At 37.8% G+C, this 24,486-nt stretch overlaps 1 protein-coding gene across 4 annotated transcripts in view; it reads right to left on the minus strand.

Annotated features, from left to right (window-relative positions):
* LOC110452570 (cAMP-dependent protein kinase type II regulatory subunit-like) overlaps window positions 1-24,486 on the minus strand; it is a 215,194-nt gene that overhangs the window by 147,308 nt on the left and 43,400 nt on the right. For all 4 annotated transcript variants that reach the window (XM_021503932.1, XM_021503144.1, XM_021502335.1 and 1 more), the window contains exons 2-3: window positions 15,669-15,704; window positions 3,402-3,454 (exon numbers count right to left, since the gene is read on the minus strand). In XM_021503932.1, coding sequence (XP_021359607.1) covers window positions 3,402-3,454; window positions 15,669-15,704 — 89 coding nt within the window. The remainder of the gene's footprint in view (window positions 1-3,401; window positions 3,455-15,668; window positions 15,705-24,486) is intronic.

Consider the following 24,486-nt stretch of genomic DNA (forward strand, 5'->3'; position numbering starts at 1 on the left):
GTTAATTTTAAGGATTCTATAAAAGACATCACATGCATCATTTTCAATCCACCATCAATATAGTCTCTTATAACAATGTCTCTTTTGGTTTTGTCAACTTTGCTTTTCCATAAGAAGTTAAATAGTTCGGTGTTTAATTTTTTAATAAAACATTCATTTGGGTTTGGTAATGCAATAAATAAGTGATTGAGTTGTGAGATGAGTATTGATTTGATGATAAAAATTCTACCAATTGGTGTAATTATTCTCCTATTCCATGTATTTATAAGTGCCTTTATTTTTACTAACTTTTTATCATAATTCAGCCTAGTAATTTTATGCAAGTCTACATGAAATTCTATCCCCAAAAGATTAAAAGTTTTATTTCCCCACTGTAATTTCCATTCTGGATAAAGAACTTCCTCACTATGCTTTTTACTTCCTATCCATATTACCTGAGATTTTGATTTATTTATTTTCAACCCAGAAATTTTTGCAAAATTATTTAATTCACCAACTGCTTCTTTTAGGGAAATGTTTGTACCATCTAAAATCAACGAGGTATCATCAGCATACTGTGATACTAAAATAGGACAGTCATTTATATTGATACCCCTTACTTTTTTATTGTTTCTAATTCTTATCGCTAATATCTCTGCACACATTATAAATATATATGGTGCAATAGGGTCTCCTTGACGACAGCCTTTTCTTATTTCAAAAAATTCTGATAAATTTCCCCCCTGATTTATTGAAGAAACTGCATTTTTATGTAAAACTTTTATCCATTTTCTAACCTCTTCCCCAAATTTAAAATAGTTTAGTACTTCATCAATGAATTTCCAAGATACAGAATCGAAAGCTTTCTCAAAATCAATAATCAATACCATCCCTGGTATATCATTTCTCTCTGCGTAATCCATAATATTGTATATCAACCTTGTGTTTTCTCCCACATATCGCCCAGAAATAAAACCTGTCTGATCTGGATCAATTAATTTACCTAACACTGCTTTTATTCTACTTGCTATACAGCCTGATGCAATTTTATAAGTTACATTTAAAAGGGATATTGGTCTCCAGTTCTTTAAAAATTGTCTAGGTTTTTCTCCTTTAGGTAAACATGTTATGATTCCTTGTCTTTGTTTTAGGATAATGTTTCTTGTGTCACTTATTATGTCAATAAGCTGTGTTGAAATTATCACCCCTGATAAAAAATTTACTGTGGCAATCGCTATCTGTATTAGCGGTGCAGTATTAAATTTGCCTCACCCGATATTGATACCTGTGTCACTTATCGCATTACGTAATGTACATAAACAGCGCCACCTGTACATGTAACTAGGTCGTCGAAAGCAGCTGATTTTCTTTCGTGAATTTATGCAACCTTCTGACTTCGAATACGAAATATAGCAAGAATGGTTGGTGCAAATAGCTGACCATCCAAAACACCATGTGCTGCTTAAACAACTGAAAGATAGCCTCATGTTACTCAGAGACGTTAGTTATTGTTAACTTACATAATTGTTTTATTCAGACCGATTTCCACCTGATACCTGACGTGAACGTAAATGATATTTTTCGGACGTACCACGTTCTACTACTATATTGTATTGCATGAAATAGTCGTGCATACAGCATATAAATATAGCATTCGGGCATTCTGGACTGTCAGTGCTATTCAATGTACAGTACATTAGTTAGCTGCTGATCGACAAGTTAATCCCCAACGCTCATCCGCGCATGGTGGGCAGCCCCCCGCGACTTTGCTCAGGTGATTTCTCGGTGGGGCTTTAATCCCCTTCACCTGCGCGACGACTGTTGCCCGTGCGGGGTTTCTGTACCAAATCACCTGAAGTGTACTGTATATATAACAGCGGAGTTGAATTAGCCAATAACTGGCTTACCCATTGTCAGTACAAGAGGCCCAATGGGCATGCATCGCTCACCTGGTATAAATCTCACTTTTGTAACATTTAAAGTGATCTATAATAAAGCTAGAGGCAAAATATCAGTATTTATGATTAAAATTAATTTAAAAGAACCTGGTATTTTTTTTTAAGACGTGTAACCCCTGTGATTGAAAGTCAAACAAAGTCATTATGTTGAACAAATTTTATAGCTTTTCATCTCAGGATGCAACTTGGAAAGTATCAACACCCTAGGACCCATGGTTATTCACAAGAGGTTGTTTAAAGATTTAAACAAATTTGACCCCTGTGACCTTGAAAACAAGAGGTCCAAGGGCCTTAGCGGTCACCTGAGTTATATCATAGGTACTAAGTGAAATACAATACTTGTCCTGTCATCAAAGGATAAGAATTTGAAAATATTGGTAAATGTTCCTTTTGGGGCCCCGCCCTGGCCCCAGGGGTTGGGGTAGGAATCCCAATTTTACAATTTTGTAGCCTCATCTACCAAGGATGATTCTCATCAAGTTTGAAAAAAATCCATCCACTGGGTCTTGGGAAGAAGTTGAAAATGTAAAAAGTTTACGCACGACGGACGACGGACGGAAAGCGATTAGAATAATAAGTCAAAGTCATTCACTTTAACAAACATAGTAATCCTTGATCCCAGCATGCTATTGACTAAATATCAACATCCTGAGCATTTTGGTTATTCAGAACAAGTTGTTTAAATATTTTGAACATATTTGCTCCTTGTGACCTTGAATATGATTCAAGGTCATACATTTAAACAAACTTGGTAGCCCTTGATCCTAGTATGCTACTGACTAAATATCATCACCCTGGGTAATTTGGTTATTGAGAAGAAGTTGTTTAAAGTTTTAACATATTTGACCCCTGTGACCTTGCATATAGGTGAAGGTCATTCATTTGAACGGACTTTGTAGCACTTCATCCCAGTTTGCTTCTGGCCAAATATCATCATCCTAGGCCTTTTGTTTATTGAGAAGAAGTTGTTTAAAGTAAAATATTGATGCCGGATGCCGGACGGACCACCGACAGACTGATGAACGACGGACGGCGCACCATGGCATAAGCTCACTTGGCCATTCCAGGCAGGTGAGCTAAAAAGAGAGACTCAAAGAAAGACAATTATTGACAATGCTTGAAATAGCTTCCTCGACTTTTTTGGAACAGTTGATGCTTGACAAATACCTTTTTTGGAACAGTTGATGCTTGACAAATAGCCTAATGAATGTTTGGACTGCACTTGTGTGCATGATTTCTTGCCAATTTTAAAAGCAGTGTATAAATCCATACCAATTTGCAAGCTAATTAGGTAGTCTTTATAAACAAACACAGACAGAAAAGGTATCAAAAATTTAAAATAGCCACAGTCCAGTTTGACCAAAGGTCATTTCACACTGTTATGTGACAAAACTGGTCTTTTTTTACAACTCAGAATTAATATTTACCTTCTGCTTTCATGTTTTTAACAATTTATATACTGACCTTATCTTCACCTTCATCTGAGTCTGCCTCTGGGTCATACCTCTCAGCAGACACTGCAAAGAAAGTGACAGTGTTAATGCAAGACCAGCCAGAATTATTGTCAAGTCAACAGTTTATTATTTACTAGCCAGTAGTACTAATGAGTGACCAGGCTGCTGTATTACAGTAGGTTTCACTTAATATCACCTTGCTTTATGTTGCTTTTCGGTTAATATCTTTTCTTTTCCTGCTTATGTAATCTATGGAATGTACAACTGATTCTATTAATTGTTTCAATGTAATAACTACTTAACATTACCTTATTTTACCACCTATTTTGACAACTATAACAAGCGAGATCCTAGAAGGATCTTGGCGCCCACCATCAAAGGATCTTTATCAAATCTACAAAAGATGACATTTTGCCTTCTTTGTTCTTCATTTTCCTTACAGAAACTACAGTTGTGGGATCGCACAACGTTACACGATGTGCGGTGTGCATGGTGTGTGAACGATGTGTGCACAATAAACAAGAGGTCCAAAGGGCCTGCATCCCTCACCTGGTATTTATCTCACACTTGTAATCTTAAAAGTGGACTAAAATAAAGCTACAGGCAGAATATCAGTGTTTGATTCATAAGAACCTATTAAAAGATTTAAACATATGACGCCTTCATCCTAGCATGCAACAGACCAAATATCAGTACCCTGGACCTTTTGCTTATTGAGAAGTTGTTTAAAGATTTCAAGACATTTGACCCTTTTGAACTTGAAAGTGGGTCAAGGTCATTCATTTGAACAAACTTGGTAGCCCTTCATCCCAGCATGCCATAGGCCCCATATCAGTACCCTGGGCCTTTTGGTTAATGAGAAGTTGTTGGAAGATTTTAAGACATTTGACCCTTGTGACCTTTAAAGAGGGTCAAGGACATTCATTTGTACAAACTTGGTAGCCCTTCATCCCAGCATGCTACAGGCCCAATATCAGTACCCTGGGCATTTTGGTTATTGAGAAGTTGTTGGAAGATTTTAAGACATTTGACCCCAGTGACCTTGAAAGTGGGTCAATGTCCTTCATTTGAACAAACTTGGTAGCCCTTCATTCCAGCATGCTATAGGCCAAAAATCAGAACCATGGGCCTTTTGGTTATTAAGCAAAAGTTGTTTGAAGATTTAAAGACATTTGATCCCTGTGACCTTGAAAGAGGGTCAAGGTCATTCATTTGATCAAACTTGGTAGCCCTTCATCCCAGCATGCTACAGGCATAATATCAGTACCCTGGGCCTTTTGGTTATTGAGAAGTTGTTGGAAGATTTTAAGACATCTGACCCCAGTGACCTTGAAAGTGGGTCAAGGTCCTTCATTTGAACAAACTTGGTAGCCCTTCATCCCAGCATGCTACAGGCCAAAAATCAGAACCATGGGCCTTTTGGTTATTAAGGAGAAGTCTTTTGAAGATTTAAAGACATCTGACCCCAGTGACCTTGAAAGTGGGTCAATGTCATTCATGTAAACAAACTTGGTAGCGCTTTATCCCAGCATGCCACATGTCCAATATCAGTACCCTGGCCCTTTTGGTTAATGAGAAGTTGTTAAAAGATTTTAAGACAGTTGACCCCTGTGACCTTTAAAGAGGGTCAATGTCCTTCATTTGTACAAACTTGGTAGCCCTTCATCCCAGCATGCTACAGGCCAAAAATCAGAACCATGGGGCTTTTGGTTATTAAGCAGAAGTTGTTTGAAGATTTAAAGACATTTGATCCCAGTGACCTTGAAAGAGGGTCAAGGTCATTAATTTGATCAAACTTGGTAGCCCTTCATCCCAGCATGCTACAGGCCCAATATCAGTACCCTGGGCCTTTTGGTTAATGAGAAGTTGTTTAAAGATTTTAAGACATTTGACCCCTGTGACCTTTAAAGAGGGTCAAGGACATTCATTTGTACAAACTTGGTAGCCCTTCATCCCAGCATGCCACATGCCCAAAATCAGTACCCTGGGCCTTTTGGTTAATGAGAAGTTGTTTAAAGATTTTAAGACATTTGACCCCTGTGACCTTTAAAGAGGGTCAAGGACATTCATTTGTACAAACTTGGTAGCCCTTCATCCCAGCATGCCACATGCCCAAAATCAGTACCCTGGGCCTTTTGGTTAATGAGAAGTTGTTTAAAGATTTTAAGACATTTGACCCCTGTGACCTTTAAAGAGGGTCAAGGACATTCATTTGTACAAACTTGGTAGCCCTTCATCCCAGCATGCTACAGGCCCAATATCAGTACCCTGGGCCTTTTGGTTAATGAGAAGTTGATGAAAGATTTGAAGACATTTGACCCCTGTGACCTTTCAAGAGGGTCAAGGACATTCATTTGTACAAACTTGGTAGCCCTTCATCCCAGCATGCTACAGGCCCAATATCAGTACCCTGGGCATTTTGGTTATTAAGCAAAAGTTGTTTGAAGATTTAAAGACATTTGATCCCTGTGACCTTGAAAGAGGGTCAAGGTCATTAATTTGATCAAACTTGGTAGCCCTTCATCCCAGCATGCTACAGGCCCAATATCAGTACCCTGGGCCTTTTGGTTAATGAGAAGTTGATGAAAGATTTGAAGACATTTGTCCCCTGTGACCTTTCAAGAGGGTCAAGGACATTCATTTGTACAAACTGGGTAGCCCTTCATCCCAGCATGCTACAGGCCAAAAATCAGAACCATGGGCCTTTTGGTTATTAAGTAGAAGTCTTTTGAAGATTTAAAGACATCTGACCCCAGTGACCTTGAAAGTGGGTCAATGTCATTCCTGAAACAAACTTGGTAGCGCTTTATCCCAGCATGCCACATGCCCAAAATCAGTACCCTGGGCCTTTTGGTTAATGAGAAGTTGTTTAAAGATTTTAAGACATTTGACCCCTGTGACCTTTAAAGAGTATGTTCATTGGAACCTCTACTTCATCTAGATATTTTTCGCTCCCTGTAAGAATAACGGAATCATCTCCGAAAATAACGACTGTTGCCTTTTAAGGGTTAGAATATTATGTTTTAGCAGGGAAAAAATAAAGCAAAATACATTAAAACTAGAACACTGACAGGTCAGTAAGGGCCCCATCTTGTGGCAATATATCCCCCATAATCACCAAGAAGCAATCTGCCCATATAGCTGAGCTTGATGTTTGATATTGGGACTTCAAAAAGAATCGCAAGGAAGCAAAATATACATTTTACATGTACTATGATGTGAGTCTTGTTTCCTTCCACCTCCATATTTGCTGGGCTAACAGAAATGTAAATACCGGTGCAATACTCATTTGTTAGCTTTGATTTGTTTTATTTCACCTTATATACCTCCTCCATCAAGAGCCAGGGTCAAAGTCAGAGATCCACTTTGTCTTTGACCTTTGGACCCAAATGACCTTGACCATTGACCCAGTGATCCTGATCTTTGGTCACTTGACTTGTTCTTTAATTCCGACCAACTTTGCTCCTGAATATCATAACAAAATGTTCATCAGTGAAAAATTAAATACAAAACTTGACCTGGACCCTTTGGACCCCGTAACCTGGACCTAAGGTCAGTTGACTCTGTGCTTCATAATGTCATAACAAAATGTTCATCAGGGAAAAGATACAAAATTTAACCTTCACTTTTGACCCAGTGACCTTGACCTTTGGTCAATTGACTCCTTGTTTAATTCACCCTTCCACATCATTGTTAGCAACGCGGTTGCTATACAAATTCAGCCAATCAGAGCGCGAGTTCGATTGTCGGCCATTACCTCCGACAACTTTGTCCGACATTGACACGAGGGTAAATACGAACTGCAGTGAAATAATGGTGAAGAAGTGCTCCTGGGGAACCTGCAACTGCGACAGCCAATATGCAGAAAGATTGGAGAACGGTGTGACATTTATTCCCTTTCCAAAACCCTAAAACCAACCTAGAAACATGCCTGAGATGGGTGAAGGCATGTGGACGACCCCATTCGCAGCTTAACGCAACAGATATAGATCGACAAAAGTTCGTTTGTTCAAAGGTATGTTTATATTCCGATATTAGAAAATATAATGTAGTAAAGCAGAGTATATGGTTGACCAAACAGGCAATATTTTAATACTCACATAATCCTCAATTTCATTCATATGTTTTTAATATGTCTCGAGCAAAACTTGTTATGACACTGTGTAAACATAAGAGCTGTCGGTCCAACACAGGGCATGCACAGCGGAATCATCATTTCGTATTTTGATGTCTTGTGTTCTGCTGGTTTAATTCATACGCATATAAAGTGTTGCGGGTGTGCAAGCAGCAAATACATATCAATTATTATCTTTAATCTTAATAAAACCAACATTTTGTTGACCTATTAGTTGTTTACATTACAGCTGTATTACATGCCCCTATGTCAACAAAATGAAAGTAGAAGATACTTGTTTACTGTTTACCGTTAGACTTTAACGAGAGTACACGACATGTACAGGGAGCAATCAATCATGTGATCTCGATGTTGCTTTTAGAAAAATCACAGAAGGTTGGTGTTACATATATACATGTATGCACGATATTACTCAGTCAGTACAGTACTGTTCTGACAGTACTCTTGATAAAGAAAAATACACAGACGGTAGGGTTGTTATCTAAAATATTATGTTATGTTACTGATATAATGGTTGCAAGTGACATAAAAAAAATCCATGAAAAATATGTAACAATCCAAAGAAGAAACTATTAATTTGTCATGATACTGTTCATGATATATCTAATTTTGTTATGTTTATAAAGCACCTCCCTTTTCATTCTGATTTTACAAGTCATATATATACTTCTGGTTTTGTTTCAGCATTTTATGAGTGAGTTGGGACCATCAGAAGAATACTCCGATCCTTTGCCAGCTAATGGAGGGGAAATAAAAAGTGCCGCCTTCATTGGAGACTCAGGCATTCTGTTGGGTGAGTTAATTTGACCAAGAAAATTGCTAAGGAATCTGCTCTTATATGAACATTTCAATTTTTACCATAATAGTATTTTATGTATCTGTACATTTGTAATTATGATCAGTGCTATAGATTTTCCAAGTAGAAAGTATTGTCCTGACAGGAAATATGTTGCAGTGAATCAGATAAGCTATAATCAATTAACTTCTTTATACCTTGGTGTTTAAACATTTTGATAAACAAATTGTTATTCCCAAAATGTCAAGTATGCATACATACAAATTGAAATAGACATTCTAAAGTAAGATTTTTTATATAAATTAATCCAGGGCATGTAGTTATACTGTAAGTGATTGATTTTATTGAAAGATGTATCCCTTTCTAGTTTCTAACCAATGAGTCTTTGGTGGTTTTTTCAACCCATTCTCCATGTCTTAATGTTGNCAAGGTATAAATATGCTTTAGTATAAAGCTGAGATAAATTTTGAAAATGGAAAGATACCAAAATATCATTTTATCTATAAAACCAGAAACTGAACTATGCACTATACATCAAACTCATTTGGCATGTAATCTCCATATGTATATAGTCCTAGAACATTTATGGTATTATTGTGTACAATTTCAATTGTATTGGTTTTCATTAAATATTTAATACCAGTTTTAACTCGAATAAAATACAGTGAAGCCTGTCTCGTCCGACCCCTGATTATTCAGACACTTTACACATAATGCTGTAATCCCATGTGTTATGAAAATAATAGTATATGACCTATGTATTTAGACTATTGACAGACTATTTTTCTGTAATCTTACCAGTATGTTATGCCCCAGTGAATGTCAGGTTAGACAGGTTTCACTGTATACATGTATATCATCAATTAATACAATTTTTAGAGACTAGGAATTGCAAACCAATATATTTTAAAGGCTTCAAGTTCTAATGTGAAATTGTGGCAATATCAAAGTATGTGTGTAAGTTATTATTGGGTTTGCTCAGTTGGTGTGATTTAGGTAAAGCTATATGGTATACCTTATCTTTTGAGGTATGGTAAAGCATGATACTTGTAGAAAAATGACAGCTGAAGTAATATTTTGGTCATAAATGGAATATCAGGATAAATTCTATCAACAAACAGTTCTTTTGTTGTGAACACAACAAGGTCACACTATGGATGATGAAGCACCTGTGACTAGCAGTTAAGCAGTTGTCCCTGTATTTGAACATAGTAGTTGTGTTTTCTGTTCATTTTTACAACATTGTTTTCATAACTAGGTACAAAATTCTGGATCACATTGCAAGCTTCAGTAATACTCATCTGCCTTGCTACAAAGGGACATTTTATTTCCACAATACCAGTCTCCCCTTTGTCACATACTTTACCATCAGGTGTGGTGGCTAGATGGGGAAATTCATTGTTTATCACTAACCCACAATCATGGACATGTATGTTTTAGACAGACTTTTAATTGACATATTTTTCTCTGGCAATTTTCCCCCTGCTAATACCATAATCTGTTGCTACAGAAGAAAATGTCTTTATTGTAAACAAATCTCTGAGCATAGCATCAGTAGGACCTTTCTTTCTGTTTACAACTTTGAACATCTGAGATGCTGTAAGTCTTTTCTCTCTGAGTCTGTTCCATAGGGTGTTGGTACTTTGGGACCGTGTTGCCTTTTCCAACATTGCAACCTTTGACATTTCCACCAAATCTTGGTAACAAGGTGGCAACCTAACTTTTACTGGTTGGGAATAAATCATTTCTCAGCAAGACATGACATTGCCATTGTTAAAAGCAATGTCATTCTTCTGAGACTGATAATAAAATAAAATCAGCTGAATTATAGAACTTTTTTTCAGGAACATCTTTGGAACTGCTATCAGCAGCAGCTGAAATCAAGAGCCTACAACAACAAGTTCATCTNCCAAATCTTGGTAACAAGGTGGCAACCTAACTTTTACTGGTTGGGTATAAATCATTTCTCAGCAAGACATGACATTGCCATTGTTAAAAGCAATGTCATTCTTCTGAGACTGAAAATAAAATAAAATCAGCTGAATTTGATTTATTTATAGAACTTTTTTTCAGGAACATCTTTGGAACTGCTATCAGCAGCAGCTGAAATCAAGAGGCTACAACAACAAGTTCATCAGTCTGAAGTCTTATTCAATGAATACAGAGTGTGGTATGAACAACATGAAGCTACATTGGGAAATCCTGTAAGTGATGACAAACCCAAACCACTGACTGTTCAGGAGATTTTAAAGGAGGAATCACAGATTCAAGGATTATTTGAATATTATACAGGATTCAAATTCTCAACATTCCAGGCCCTACTTGACTTTCTCACTATTCAGGCCCCACAACACCATAATAACAGGAAAGACATAATTAACATGGAGTGTGAGGATAAACTGTTGTTAACATTGATGAGACTGCGACACAATTTTGGTCTTAAAGATCTGGCTTTTAGATTTGCTATCTCCACTCAAGCAGTGATTTGCAAAACAGGATGCGAACCTCTGGCATACCGTGAAACGTTGTAAGTTCGCAAGTCCCTGTCGCAGATGGAAGAAACTTGTAAACTAGGCCTGCTGCACATCAGATCTTGTCACTCTTAGATATTGAAGAATGGAGGAAGGGTAATACTGTATAATTTTGGGAATGGGGCATGGGGTAATAATGAACTGATGATTTGTTATCAACACAGAATTAATGCTTTGTCCTTAAAAAGAGGACAAAAGGGAGGAATAAATGTCTATGTTATGCCTTTATGTAAGCTGCTATTCACTTCATTTGCAGAACTTGGATAAATGCATTAAAGGAATAATTAAATATAATTAATATGACTAATGTTTTAGACTTTTTATTTCTTCACTGTAAACAGTACATGTAGGAACAAATGTTTTGTATAGGGCCTACTCCCTTGTTTTTATTTGGATGTAATCGCACAGTACAGCAACAGATGTCGGAGATGACTGTTAACGTTATCAATGTCCACCTTTTGTTATATATAATTTTTGCATTTTGAATGACTCATTGACTGCCATGATTGTACGTTAGGCCTGCACTACAGTCTGTAGTTTAGGGTACACGCATATATATAGGGGGTTCATATATGATCATATTGCTATAGGTAAGATTACACACATAAACAGTTTAACACCAGCTTGTCATACTTGCCAACTTTTTAAAATGTCCATCGGGGAGATTAAAACAAATGTATGTATGTACTGTACACCCTAAGGAAATGGCATCTTTTGAGCTGTTCTTTCAGATGAAATTTTAGCAAATTCACTAGTTTAACTTGCTCAATTTCTTCTCTTGGCCTAGCACCCACTATCACATGACATGATCTTCAAATAGATGAAGGTGGTCATTACTATGTAGATGTAAAACTCGTGAGTCTCCCTCCTAAATAGGGAGAATTGCCAAGTATTGAGCCGCGGATACCGCTATTTAAAAAAACGTCTGAACAAGGAAACCAACCTACATCACTGCATGATATTTTGAACAACCGTTTAATTAAAAAAAGAAAAGAAAAACGGAACTCGACAGACCCAAACTGGATAATTACCCAGCTGAACAGTATGCGTCCTTAACACACTTCTTTGTTAAGCCTACTGTACATGTAATGTTAACAAGTGTGGCTTCTCCCCCTTTCTCATGCTTCGGTAGCATCTCCCTTCGATTGCCACCTCCGCTTGGACATCATTTTTTGTTAAATTAAGGTTGTGGACATAGCCCTCTTTAAAAATAAATAGTCCCCCTGGATAAACATTTTTCAGAAATGTTTGCATCTTGAATGTACCCCATACAAAAATCATCGGGAATGTCCCCGAGTCCTGCAACAGTCGCTGCCGCCATCGCCATTGGCAAAATTTTACTATTGCTTGTTTACATTTGTTGTCGGAGTATGTAGTCACGTGACTTTGGTTGCTACGTGGGGGCGGGCCATGGAAGGGTGAATTCTGAGCTACATTGCTTCAAAGTGTCATAGCGAAATTTTCACCAGTGAAAAGATACGAAATTTAACCTTGACCTTTGACCTAATGACCTTTACCTATGGTCAGTTGACTCCTTGTTTATTTCTAATCAACTTTGCTTCATCATGTCATAACAAAATGTTGCTCAGTGAAAAGATGTAAATTTTGACCTTGACCTTTGAATCTAATGACCTTGACCTTTGACCTCGACTTTATTTCCTCAATGTGTCTCTTTGTTTAATTCCGAACAACTTTGCTCCATAATGTCATAGCGAAATGTTCACCAGTGAAAAGCTACAAAATTTGACCTTGACCCCTGACCCGGTGACCTTGACCTTTGGTCAGTTGACTCCTTGTTTAATTCTAATCAACTTTGCTTCATAATGTTATCACAAAATGTTCATCAGTGAAAAGATTTAAAAATTGACCTTGACCTTTGAACCGTATGACCTTGACCTTTGACCTTGACTTTTTACCTCAATGTGTATTTTTGTGAACTGAACATCTTGACCAAGTTTCATGTACATCGGTCAATAAATACCAAAGTAATCGGCCAGGAACAAAATTTGTAGACGGACAGACAGACAGACAGAGTGATTACTATAGGGCACCCGTATCTCCGATACGGGGGCCTAACTAGAAATTGTTGGCTTACAATTTGACGGGCTTTTCACTGTAAGGACTGATTTGGCCTTCTTATAATAACCTGTGCAAGTCTACAATAGCTGACCGAGTAGTGGGGGATTCCCGGAGTGCGAAATGACGTCGGAGAAAGAATGGATAAATATAGGCAGCCAATGGGCTTAGTTGACTGCGAAGGTAGTACGTAAAATAAAGTCTGTCCACTATGTACGTCAGGATAATGAATTGAAATAGGTTTTTGTCTATATCGGTTGTGTTTGCCATGCCAAAGAAAGGCTGATGTTTACCTACCGCAGTAGAGATGTAAACTGTCCCTACTTTTAAGATTGAGAGTGCGTAGTAATCGATGTAGTATTACCAGCGTGTATAAGATGTCTTGATACAAATCAAAGTACTGAGAGTACTGAGCGCACTTCACAATCGCACAAAAATGAAAACAGTTTTTGACTTTCACCTTTGAAATTATATTTGGAGTAGGTCAAGGTCGTTCAAGGAGACATACTTTCCAAAGCGAAAGTAAACCAAGTTTACAAGCAGACAAACACGGGGAAAAAAGTAATAAACTATGACAGTACAAAGTACGCAATGTAGAAAGAATTTCTACAGTTTGTCAGGACCATGAGCTGATCATTCCTAGACCGAGTTTCAGTTAAATCGGCCTATTAGAACTTGTTTTTAAGTTTGAAATAGTTTTTCAAAATGGCGGCCGTGGTGGCAATATTGGAGTTCTGATCGACCCGAAAAATAACAACACTTTGTCAGGACCATGAGTCGATCATTCCTACCAGGTTTCAGTTCAATCGGCCTATTAGAACTTGTTTTAAAGTTTGAAATAGTTTTTCAAAATGGCGGCCGTGGTGGCCATATTGGATTTCTGATCGACCCGAAAAATAACAACACTTTGTCAGGACCATGAGCCGATCATTCCTACCAGGTTTCAGTTCAATCAGCCCCGCAGAACTTGACTTTAAGTTTGAAATAGTTTTTCAAAATGGCGGCCGTGGCCGTCATATTGGACTTCTGAACGACCCGAAAAATGACAACACTTGTCCAGGGAGAACCTTCCCATGAAATCTTAATGAAATCCCTTTGCCAGTATTTCAGCTTAAGTTGAAAATGTAAAATGTAAACGGACGACGGATGACCACGGACGAAGACGGATAGCAATAGGTCACTTGAGCTTAAGTTCAGGTGACCTAACAAGGGATCAAGGGGAACCTACATATCAAATTTGAGAAAGATCCCTCAAGTTATTCATGAGAAATAGTACTAACAAACCTTCAATGTCAACAAGATGCCCAATGGGCCTGCATCGCTCACCTGGTATAAATCTCACACTTGTAACCTTAAAAGTGATCTAAAATAAAGCTACTGGCAAAATAAAATATCAGTATTTCTAAATCACGGACAGTTCGATTCAAATCGAAGTAATGACAACTGAAAAATGTACTGCCCCCCAGTTAGTTTTGAAGGGACTATAATTTCTTTTATTCTTTAATTTTTCAACAGTCGCCCAAACTATTTTTATTGGGCCAGTGACTACCTCACATTTGACAACTATTGGTCGCTTGAGCAAGATTTTAATCACCATTAGCGACCAGGCGACCATCAATTTCAGGCACTGCTGCACAACAAGGGAACAAGGGGAACCTACATATCAAATTTGAGAAAGATCCCTCTGGTACTTCTTGAGAAATAGCGATAACAAACTTTCACTATCAAAATACAAGATGGCTGCCTGTCGGCCATGTTGTTTATCTGATCAGTCTCAAAAGTTGCCCTGCACAGCTAGCACTAGGGACCAAGGGGATCCTACATATAAAATTTGAGAAAGATCCCTTATGGTACTTATCGGGAAATAGCGATAACAAACTTTCACTATCAAAAACCAAGATGGTTGCCTATCGGCCATGTTGTTTATCCGATCAGTCTCAAAATTTGCCCTGCACAGCTAAGGACAAGGGGAACCTACATATAAAATTTGATGAAGTTCCGTCTGGTACTTCTTGAGAAATACGGATATCAAAGAATTGTTTAAGGAAGGACGACAGACAGACGGACAATGGACCACTAACGCAGGGTGATTTGAATAGCCCACCATCAGATGATGGGACCAAGGACGCAGGGTGATTTGACCTAAAAACAGAGGTCGGAAATTTACACACAGTAATGGCGGACCGCATGGCACACCACCAGCACAAGTTGAGTACGACCGAAAAAGGGCACAAAAATAATTGTAGTAAAAAGGGCAGATGGGTATAAAGCACACAAACTGCGTAATAAATTGACTTGACACTCAAACCAATCCAACAAAACAAAGATTTGATATGGAGCTAGCTTTGGACCGTCAGCAGGCAGCAGGCGCCATAAAAGGAAGAGGATGGGAGATCACTCTGTGGCTCTGTCATGGAGATATTGGTGATGTCATGGTAGGGAGGTCGGGATATTTGAATCTTTTGTTTTTGGGCTACAAAGATGGGTGTATGTATTGTTTATGCATACTACATACTAAAGTTATGGCAATTATTACTGAAATGAAATAATAACTTTGTAATGTCATGTTACTTCAGGGCGCTAAATATCCCCCGTCTGGTGGCCCGGGGCCAGTAAATTTGGTTGGAAGGCAAGTGAAAATTTCTGTGGACAAAAAGGTTGGAAACAGATATCGATGAATTAATTAAGATAACCAAATAATAAGAAAGTTTTATTTTATGTGATAAATTTAAGGCATACCTGATTGTCTTCTCTGGAATCTGTTCGTTGGGGGCTCTGCAATAGGAAGAAAAATACAATTATATAACTTACAATTTCCAGTCATAGATTGTTCATCTAGAACAAGAGGCCCATCTGGTAATTTAAGCAACCTGGCAAAATTCATCGAAATATTGCAAATATTTCCCCATTTTAACTCTGGACCCAAGGATGCTTCACAGCAAATCACAGGGACCTGAGAATTTGTTACAGCTATATATATTTGGACTTAAATATAAACTAATGTGTTCAGAGTAATTTTACATGTTTTAGGGGTGTAGAGCGACTTACAAGAGTACCGCGGGGCGGAAGAAAATACGCCCGTCGAATGCCATATAGTGTTATATACTTTATCATATTGAAATAAGACCTGCATCATTATAAGAGTGGTTAGCTGATATGCTATAAAAAAGGTAGGAGAAAATCTTCAGACTAAAAATCAAATACTGAAATGAACAAAAGGCAATATTTTTTGCAAAAATCGTTGAATCAAAATTCTTTTAAGGGAGACACAACTTCATATCATGATTATAAAGTATACCAAGTTTCAAAGAGATCGGTAGAAAAATGTAGGAGATTGCCAGACAAAAATCAAATACTGAAATGAATGAACAAAGTGCAATGACTTTTGGAAAAATTGTTGAATCAAAATTCTTTTGAGGGAGACACAACTTCATATCATGATTATAATGTTTACTAAGTTTCAAAGGGATCCGTTGAAAAAAGTAGGAGGAGATTGCCGGACAAAATTCAAATACTGAAATGAACAAAGGGCAATAACTTATGGAAAAATTGTCAATCAAAGTTCTTTTAAGGGAGACACAACTTCATATCATGATTATAATGTTTACCAAGTTTCAAAGAGATCGGTCGAAAAATGTAGGAGGAGATTGCCGGACAAACAAAGTTTACGCCGGACGGACAGACGACAACGCCATAATTTGACGGTCGTATAAAAATGACGCCCCCAATGAATATACAAGAGGCCCAATGGGCCTGCATCGCTCACCTGGTATAAATCTCACACTTGCAACCTTAAAAGTGATCTAAAATAAAGCTACAGGCAAAATATCAGTATTTATGATTAAAGTAATTCAAATGAACCTGTTAAAAGATTTTAAAACATTTCACCCCTGTTACTTTGAAAGCCGAACAAAGTCATTATGTTGAACAAATTGTATAGCCTTTTATCTCAGTATGCATCTTGCAAAGTATCAACATCCTAGGACCCATGGTTATTCAGAAGAGGTCGTTTAAAGATTTTTAACAAATTTGACCCCTGTGACCTTGAATATTAGTCAAAGTCATTCACTTTAACAAACATAGTAGTCCTTGAACCCAGCATGCTACTGACTAAATATCAACATCCTGAGCCTTTTGGTTATTCAGAACAAGTTGTTTAAATATTTTGAACATATTTGCTCCTTGTGACCTTGAATATGATTCAAGGTCATACATTTAAACAAACTTTGTAGCCCTTCATCTCAGCATGCTACTGTCCAAATATCATCACCCTGTGTATTTTGGTTATTCAGAAGAAGTTGTTAAATGTTTTTAACATATTTGACCCCTGTGACCTTGAATAAAAGTGAAGGTCATTCATTCAAACAAACTTGATAGCCCTTTATCTCAGCATGCTACGCGTACTGGCCAAATATCATCACCCTGTGCATTTTGGTTATTCAGAAGAAGTTGTTTAATGTTTTTAACATATTTGACCCCTGTGACCTTGAATATAAGTGAAGGTCATTCATTTGAACAAACTTGATAGCCCTTAATCTCAGCATTCTACTGGCCAAATATCATCACCCTGTGCATTTTATTTTGGTTATTCAAAAAAAGTTGTTTAAAGTTTTTAACATATTTTACCCCTGTGACCTTGAATATGGGTGAAGGTCATTTATTTGAACAAACTTTGGAGCCCTTTATCTCAGCATGCTACTGGCTAAATATCATTACCCTGGGCATTTTGGTTATTGAGAAGAAGTTGTTTAAAGTTTTTAACATATTTGACCCCTGTGACCTTGAATATGGGTGAACGTCATTAATTTGAACAAACTTGATAGCCCTTCATCTCAGAATGTTACTGGCCAAATATAATCACCCTGGGCATTTTGGTTATTCAGAAGAAGATTTTTAAAGTTTTTCACATATTTGACCCCGTGACCTTGAATATGGGTGAAGGTCATTAATTTAAACAAACTTTGTAGCCCTTCATCTCAGCATTCTACGGGCCAAATATCATCACCCTAGGCATTTTGGTTATTCAGAAGAAGTTGTTTAAAGGGTTTTTTAAGACAATTGACCCCTGTGACCTTGAATATAATTGAAGGTCATTCATTTGAACAAACTTGGTAGCCCTTCACCCAAGCATGCTACTGGCCAAATATCATATCCCTGGGAAGTTTGGTTATCGAGAAGAAGATGTTTGAAGTTTTTAACATATTTGACCCCTGTGACCTTGAAAATGGGTGAAGGTCATTAATTTGAACAAACTTGATAGCCCTTTACCCCAGCATGCTACTGGCCAAATATCGACACCCTAGGCCTTTCGGTTAATAAGAAGAAGTCGTTTAAAGTAAAATATTGACGCTGGACGCCGGACGGACGGACGGACGAATGGACTTGGCACAGGTCTTGGCACTTGGCTGACGACACTTCGTGCCAGGTGAACTAATAACCGGAAAATACTACAAGGAAAATACTAGAATGTTGGAAAGATGGACAATTTTCTTTTACAAATCTCCTATATGCACGTAAAATGTATTCTCCTTCTGCAGACATGAACTATGTTTCCTCCAAAAACACAGTCATTTCAGAATTTTTATGTTATTCGCAGTCAGCCTGCCATTTATTTTAATATTAATGAGGTTGAGGTCAGCGCATGCTGAAACATGCATGTGTTGGTTGGTTTAGCGAAAAAATGGCTGCCAATCATACCACAGGTCTTGGCACTTGGCTGACGACACCTCATTAATATTAAAAAAAGTTGCAGGCTGATTGCGAAAACCTTTGAAACTGAAAAGGCATGTGTTTTTGGAGGAAACGGAATTCGAGACTGCGGAAGGAGATTACATTTTACGTGCATATACAGTACGCTTTAGGTGATTTGATACTAAAACCCTGCGAGGGCGACAGTCCCTGCCGGAGAAATCACCCGAGCAAAGTCGCAGGCGCTGATGAGTGTTGGAGATTTACTTGTCGATCGGCAGCAAACTAATGTACTGTGCATTGCTTATCACCGACAGTCCAGGATGCCTGAATGCTATATTTATATGCTATATGCAAGAACATTTCATGCAATACAATATAGTAGTAGAACATGGTAAATCCGACAAAAATATCATTTAACCAATTTTCATCAAAATCGGACAATGTCTAAATTTTGACCAATAAGAGGCCGACGTCCGGATGACAAGTCAGATCATACAGATGACGGATCGAAAAACGAAAATACTTTTGCTCACCATCTGTCATACACAAACACTCATGTACAGTTTCGTTGAATTCTGCCCTACCGTTTTCGAGAAACATGTCGGAAACCTTGACGGCGGATGAAAGTGGAAAAAATAGGAATAGTAACAAGAGGCCCAATGGGCCTGCATCGCTAACCTGGTATCTATCTCACACTTGTAATCTTAAAAGTGGACTAAAATACAGCTACAGGCAGAATATCAGTGTGACCTTGAATGACAAACAATGACATTAGGTTGAAAGTGGGTCAAGGTCATTCATTTGTACAAACTTGGTAGCCCTGATTGCTACATGCCAAATAACAGTACCCTGGGCCTTTTGGTTATTGAGAAGAAGTTGTTTGAAGATTTTAGGACATTTGACACCTGTGACCTTGAAAGTTGGTCAAGGTCATTCATCTGAACAAACTTGGTAGCCCTTCATCCCAGCATGCTACGGGCCAAATATCATCAACCTTGGCATTTTGGTTATTCAGAAGAAGTTGTTTAAAGGTTTTAAACATATTTGACCCCTGTGACCTTGAAAATGAATGAAGGTCATCTATTTAGACAAACTTGGTAGCCCTTCATCCCAGCATGTTACTGGCCAAATTTAGGCACCCTAGGCCTATTGGTTATTCAGAAGAAGTCGTTCAAATGTTTTAAACATATTTGACCCCTGTGACCTAGAATATAAGTCAAGGTCATTTATTTTGACAAAATTGGTAGCCCTTCATCTCAGCATGTTACTGGCCAAATATCATCACCCTATGCCTCTTGGTTATTCAGAAGAAGTTGTTTAAAGAATTTAACATATTCGACCCCTGTGACCTTGAAAATGGATGATGGTCATTTATTTGAACAAACTTGGTAGCCCTTCATCCCAGCATGTTTCTGGCCAAAGATCATCACCCTATGTCTCTTGGTTATTCAGAAGAAGTTGTTTAAAGAATTTAACCCTTAGGCTGCTATATTGATTTCTATGTAAACGGACACCACTGCTGAATTAATTATTGAAATTTAGATTAATTTACTTGATTTTTCAAATGTGCATAACTTGGAAAATATTTGTTATATGTGAAAAAAGGTTATATGAAAATTGTTCGTTGTTGTCTCTAGTTTATATTAACGTTTTCAATTCTAAAGTTGCTTCAGTATTTACCTGTACAGGTGGTAATAAAGGTCAGAAAATGTGAAACTTTTAATTAATCGGATTTAAGCAAGAGGAAGATCATTTTAAGATTATTTTCGTCCNTGTCAATGTTCAATTCGGCCTCACCTGCCGACGACATGTGCGCCTCGGTCCGCCGATATTTTCCTGTTTGCGTAGAGCACAAAGCCGTTTACTGGAAAGTTACATATTATGTAACACCGAAGTATTTCCACATCAACCATGCAAAACCTTTTAAAACCTTTATTATCATCGTAGGTGACGATGGAGAATAAATGTTCACCATCATATCATATTCATCGTGTCAATCTACACGTCCGCCATTTTTATGATTTTTTTTCGATTTGAAATTCTCTCGCACACCTTTGGTTATTACTAGGGTACACTGCCGGAAATATCGAAAGTAATGACAAAACAACCAATCAGAAGCCTTCTACTATACGCGTTCGGGTTTGGTATAGCAACAACCCAACTTCACACTTCCTGGCTACCGATCAAAGCCTACAGACCGAGAAACGACTATAGTCGTGCGTAGCACTGACGGCCCGACTTTTCAAAACGACTATTGTTGTGCGTAGCAGCCTAAGGGTTAACATATTTGACCCCTGTGACCTTGAAAATGGATGAAGGTCATTTATTTGAACAAACTTGGTAGCCCTTCATCCCAGCATGCTTCTGGCCAAATATCATCACCCTAGGCTTTTTGGTTACTGAGAAGAGGTTGTTTAAAGTAAAATGTTGACGACGGACGGCCGACGGACGCCGCACCATGCCATGAAGGGCCAAGTGAGCTAAAAACAAGCAAATTCATAGAATTTATATCCCCCGCTTGCAGGACATATTGGAGGTTAACATTATTGAGGTTAGGTTTAAACATGTGAAACATCTGAACAATATCTACAGCAATAATATCACACGAAATCCAAAGAATTTGGCTTATATTTGCTAGAGTTATTTAGTGGAAACTGCAGATAATGATGTTTTTCGTTAATCGAGGTGCCACACCTCTGCAAAATGGAGTCGGATTAAAGTGGTTGTCAAACTTGGCGAGCCCTCAATGCGTTGAACCCAGTTATAAGTTTGAAGACAATCAGATAATATTTGAGAGAGTTAATGAAAGTGTTCATCGAACAAGGCATTTAACCCTATGACCAAGTTTAAAGAAAATTGGTTAACATTTGTTGTAGTTATTGTACGGAAACAAATCGTGACAGACAGAGGGACAAACCCAAATTAATATTCCCCGTTTCGGTGAAAGCGGGGGATAAAAATAATGTCACCGAACTTTTTTGGGGGGACCTAATTATCACAGGAAAACCAAAGAGTGCCCGAGATTGGTGGAAAGACAGAGGAACACAAACATTGTTATAAAGTTTGAATGAATATGGCTTATATTTGCTAGAGTTATTAAGCACAAACTGCAGATAATGACGTTTTTGTGTACCAAGGGGCCATATACCTCTGCCAAATGGAGTCCGATTCAAGTGGTTGTCAAACTTGGACGAGCCCTTAATGCGTTGAACCCTGTTACTAACTTTGAAGACAATGAGATAATATTTGCGAGAGTAAATGAACAGAAATGGTAAAAAAAGATGTTTTTCTTTATTCAAGGGACCATAACTCCGCCAAATGAAGTCTGATTAAAGTGGGACATATGGCTTCACTACGCTAATTAGAGACAAGACATTTTGTTTCCTTAACTGGTTCGTAATATTTCCTTATAAACTATCATTTCCTTAACTGGTTCGTAATATTTCCTTATAAACTATCAAACAAAGTGAATCAAACAAGAGGCCCAATGGGCCTGAATCGCTCACCTGGTATTAATCTCACAAATAATCTTTAAAGTGGACTAAAATACAGCTACAGGCAGAATATCAGTGTTTGACTCATAAGAACCTATTCAAAATTTAAACATATGACGCCTGTGACCTTGAATGTCGAACAAGGACATAAGGCTGACCAGAGCGTATAGCCATCCAACCAAGCATGCTTCTGGCAAAATATCATTACCCTGGATCTTTTGGTTATACAGAACAAGTCATTTAAAGATTTAAACATATCTTGACCACTGTGACCTTGCATATGGGCAAAGGTCATTCATTTGAAAAAACCTGGTAGTCCTTAATCCCAGCATGTTAATGGCTTATTGAGAAGAGGTCGTTTAAAGGTTTTAAACATATTTGACCCCAGTGACCTTTAATATATGTTGAGGTCATTCGTTTGAATAAACTTGGTAGTCCTTCATCCTAGCATGCTACTGGCCAAACAGCATCATCCTAGGACTTTTGGTTATTGAAAAGATGTTGTTTAAAGATTTTAAACATATTTTACCATTGTGACCTTGAATAATTGTCAAGGTCATTCATTTTAACAAACTTTGTCGCGCTTCATCCCAGCATGCTACAGGCCAAATATTATAACCCTCAGTCTCTTGGTTATTAAGAAGTCGTTCAAAGATTTTAACATATTTGACCCCTTTGACCTTGGATGTGAGCGAAGCTCATTCATTTGAACATATTTGGTAGCCCATTATCCCAGCATCTAACTGGCAAAATATCATAACCCTAGACCTCTTGGTAGTTCAGAAGAAGTTGTTTAAAGCTTTTAAACATATTTGACCCCTGCAACCTTGAAAATGGGCGAAGGTCATTTGTTTGAACAAACTTGGTAGCCCTTCATCCAAGCATGATACTGGCCAAATATCATCACCCTTAGCCTTTTAGTTACTGAGAAGAAGTTGTTGAAAGGTATTTAACATATTTGACCCCTGTGACCTTGAAAATAGATGAAGGTCATTCATTTGAACAAACTTGGTAGCCCTTCATCCAAGCATGTTACTCGCCAAATATCATCATCCAAGGCCTTTTGGTTATTGAGAAGAAGTTGTTTAAAGGTTTTAAACATATTTGACCCATGTGACCTTGAAAATGGGTGAAGGTCATTTGTTTTAACAAACTTGGTAGCTCTTCATCCCAGCATGTCACTGGCCAAATATCATCACTCTACGCCTTTTGGTTCTTTAGAAGAAGTCGTTCAAAGATTTTAACATATTTGACCCTTGTGACCTTGAAAATAGATGAGGGTCATTCTTTTCAACAAACCTGGTAGCCCTTGACTCCAGGATGCTACTGGCCAAATATCAACATCCAAGGCTTTTTGGTTATTGAGAAGAAGTTGTTTTAAAGGTTTTAAACATATTTGACCCCTGTGACCTTGGAAATGGGAGAAGGTCATTCATTTGAACAAACTTGGTAGCCCTTTATCCCAGGATGCTACTGGCCAAATATCATCATCCTAGGCCTTTTGGTTACTGAAAAGAAGTTGTTTAAGTAAAAAGTTGACGCCGGACAAACAGACGCCGGACGATGGACGGACGGACCTTCGGGCAAGGTGAGCTAATAAAACAAGAGGCCCATGGGCCTTAACGGTCACCTGAGTCTATAGTATTTATTTTTGTTGTTGAAATATGTACCAATTTGAGTAAAAAATAGTATAATGTTAACTTAACTTTGTCAGGACCATGAGCTGATCATTCCTAGACCAATTTTAAGTGAGATCGGCCTATTAGAACTTAGTAGCAAAATAGCGGCCATGGCAGCCAAATTGTATTTCTGATTGACCCGAAAAATAACAACACTTTGTCAGGACCATGATTCGATCATTCCTACAAAGTTTCAGTTCAATCGGCCAAGTAGATCTTTACTTTAAGTTTGAAATAGTTTACCAAAATGGCAGCTGTGGTGGCCATATTGGATTTCTGATCGACCTGAAAAATAACAACACTTTGTCAGGACCATGAGTCAATCATTCCTACAAAGTTTCAGTTCAATCGGCCTAGCAGAACTTGACTTTAAGTTTGAAATATGTTTTCAAAATGGTGGCCGTGGCGGCCATATTGGATTTATGATTGACCTGAAAAATAACAACACTTTGTCAGGACCATGAGTCGATCATTCCTACAAACTTTAAGTTCAATCGGTCCAGCAGAACTTGACTTTAAGTTTGAAATAGGTTTTCAAAATGGCGGCCGTGGTGGCCATATTGGATTTCTGATCGACCCAAAAAATAACAACACTTTGTCAGGACCATGAGGCGATCATTCCTACCAACTTTCAGTTCAATCGGTCCAGCAGAACTTGACTTTAAGTTTGAAATAGGTTTTCAAAATGGTGGC

The sequence above is a fragment of the Mizuhopecten yessoensis genome, unplaced genomic scaffold (genome assembly GCF_002113885.1).
Source record: "Mizuhopecten yessoensis strain PY_sf001 unplaced genomic scaffold, ASM211388v2 scaffold25, whole genome shotgun sequence".
NCBI lineage: Eukaryota > Metazoa > Mollusca > Bivalvia > Pectinida > Pectinidae > Mizuhopecten > Mizuhopecten yessoensis.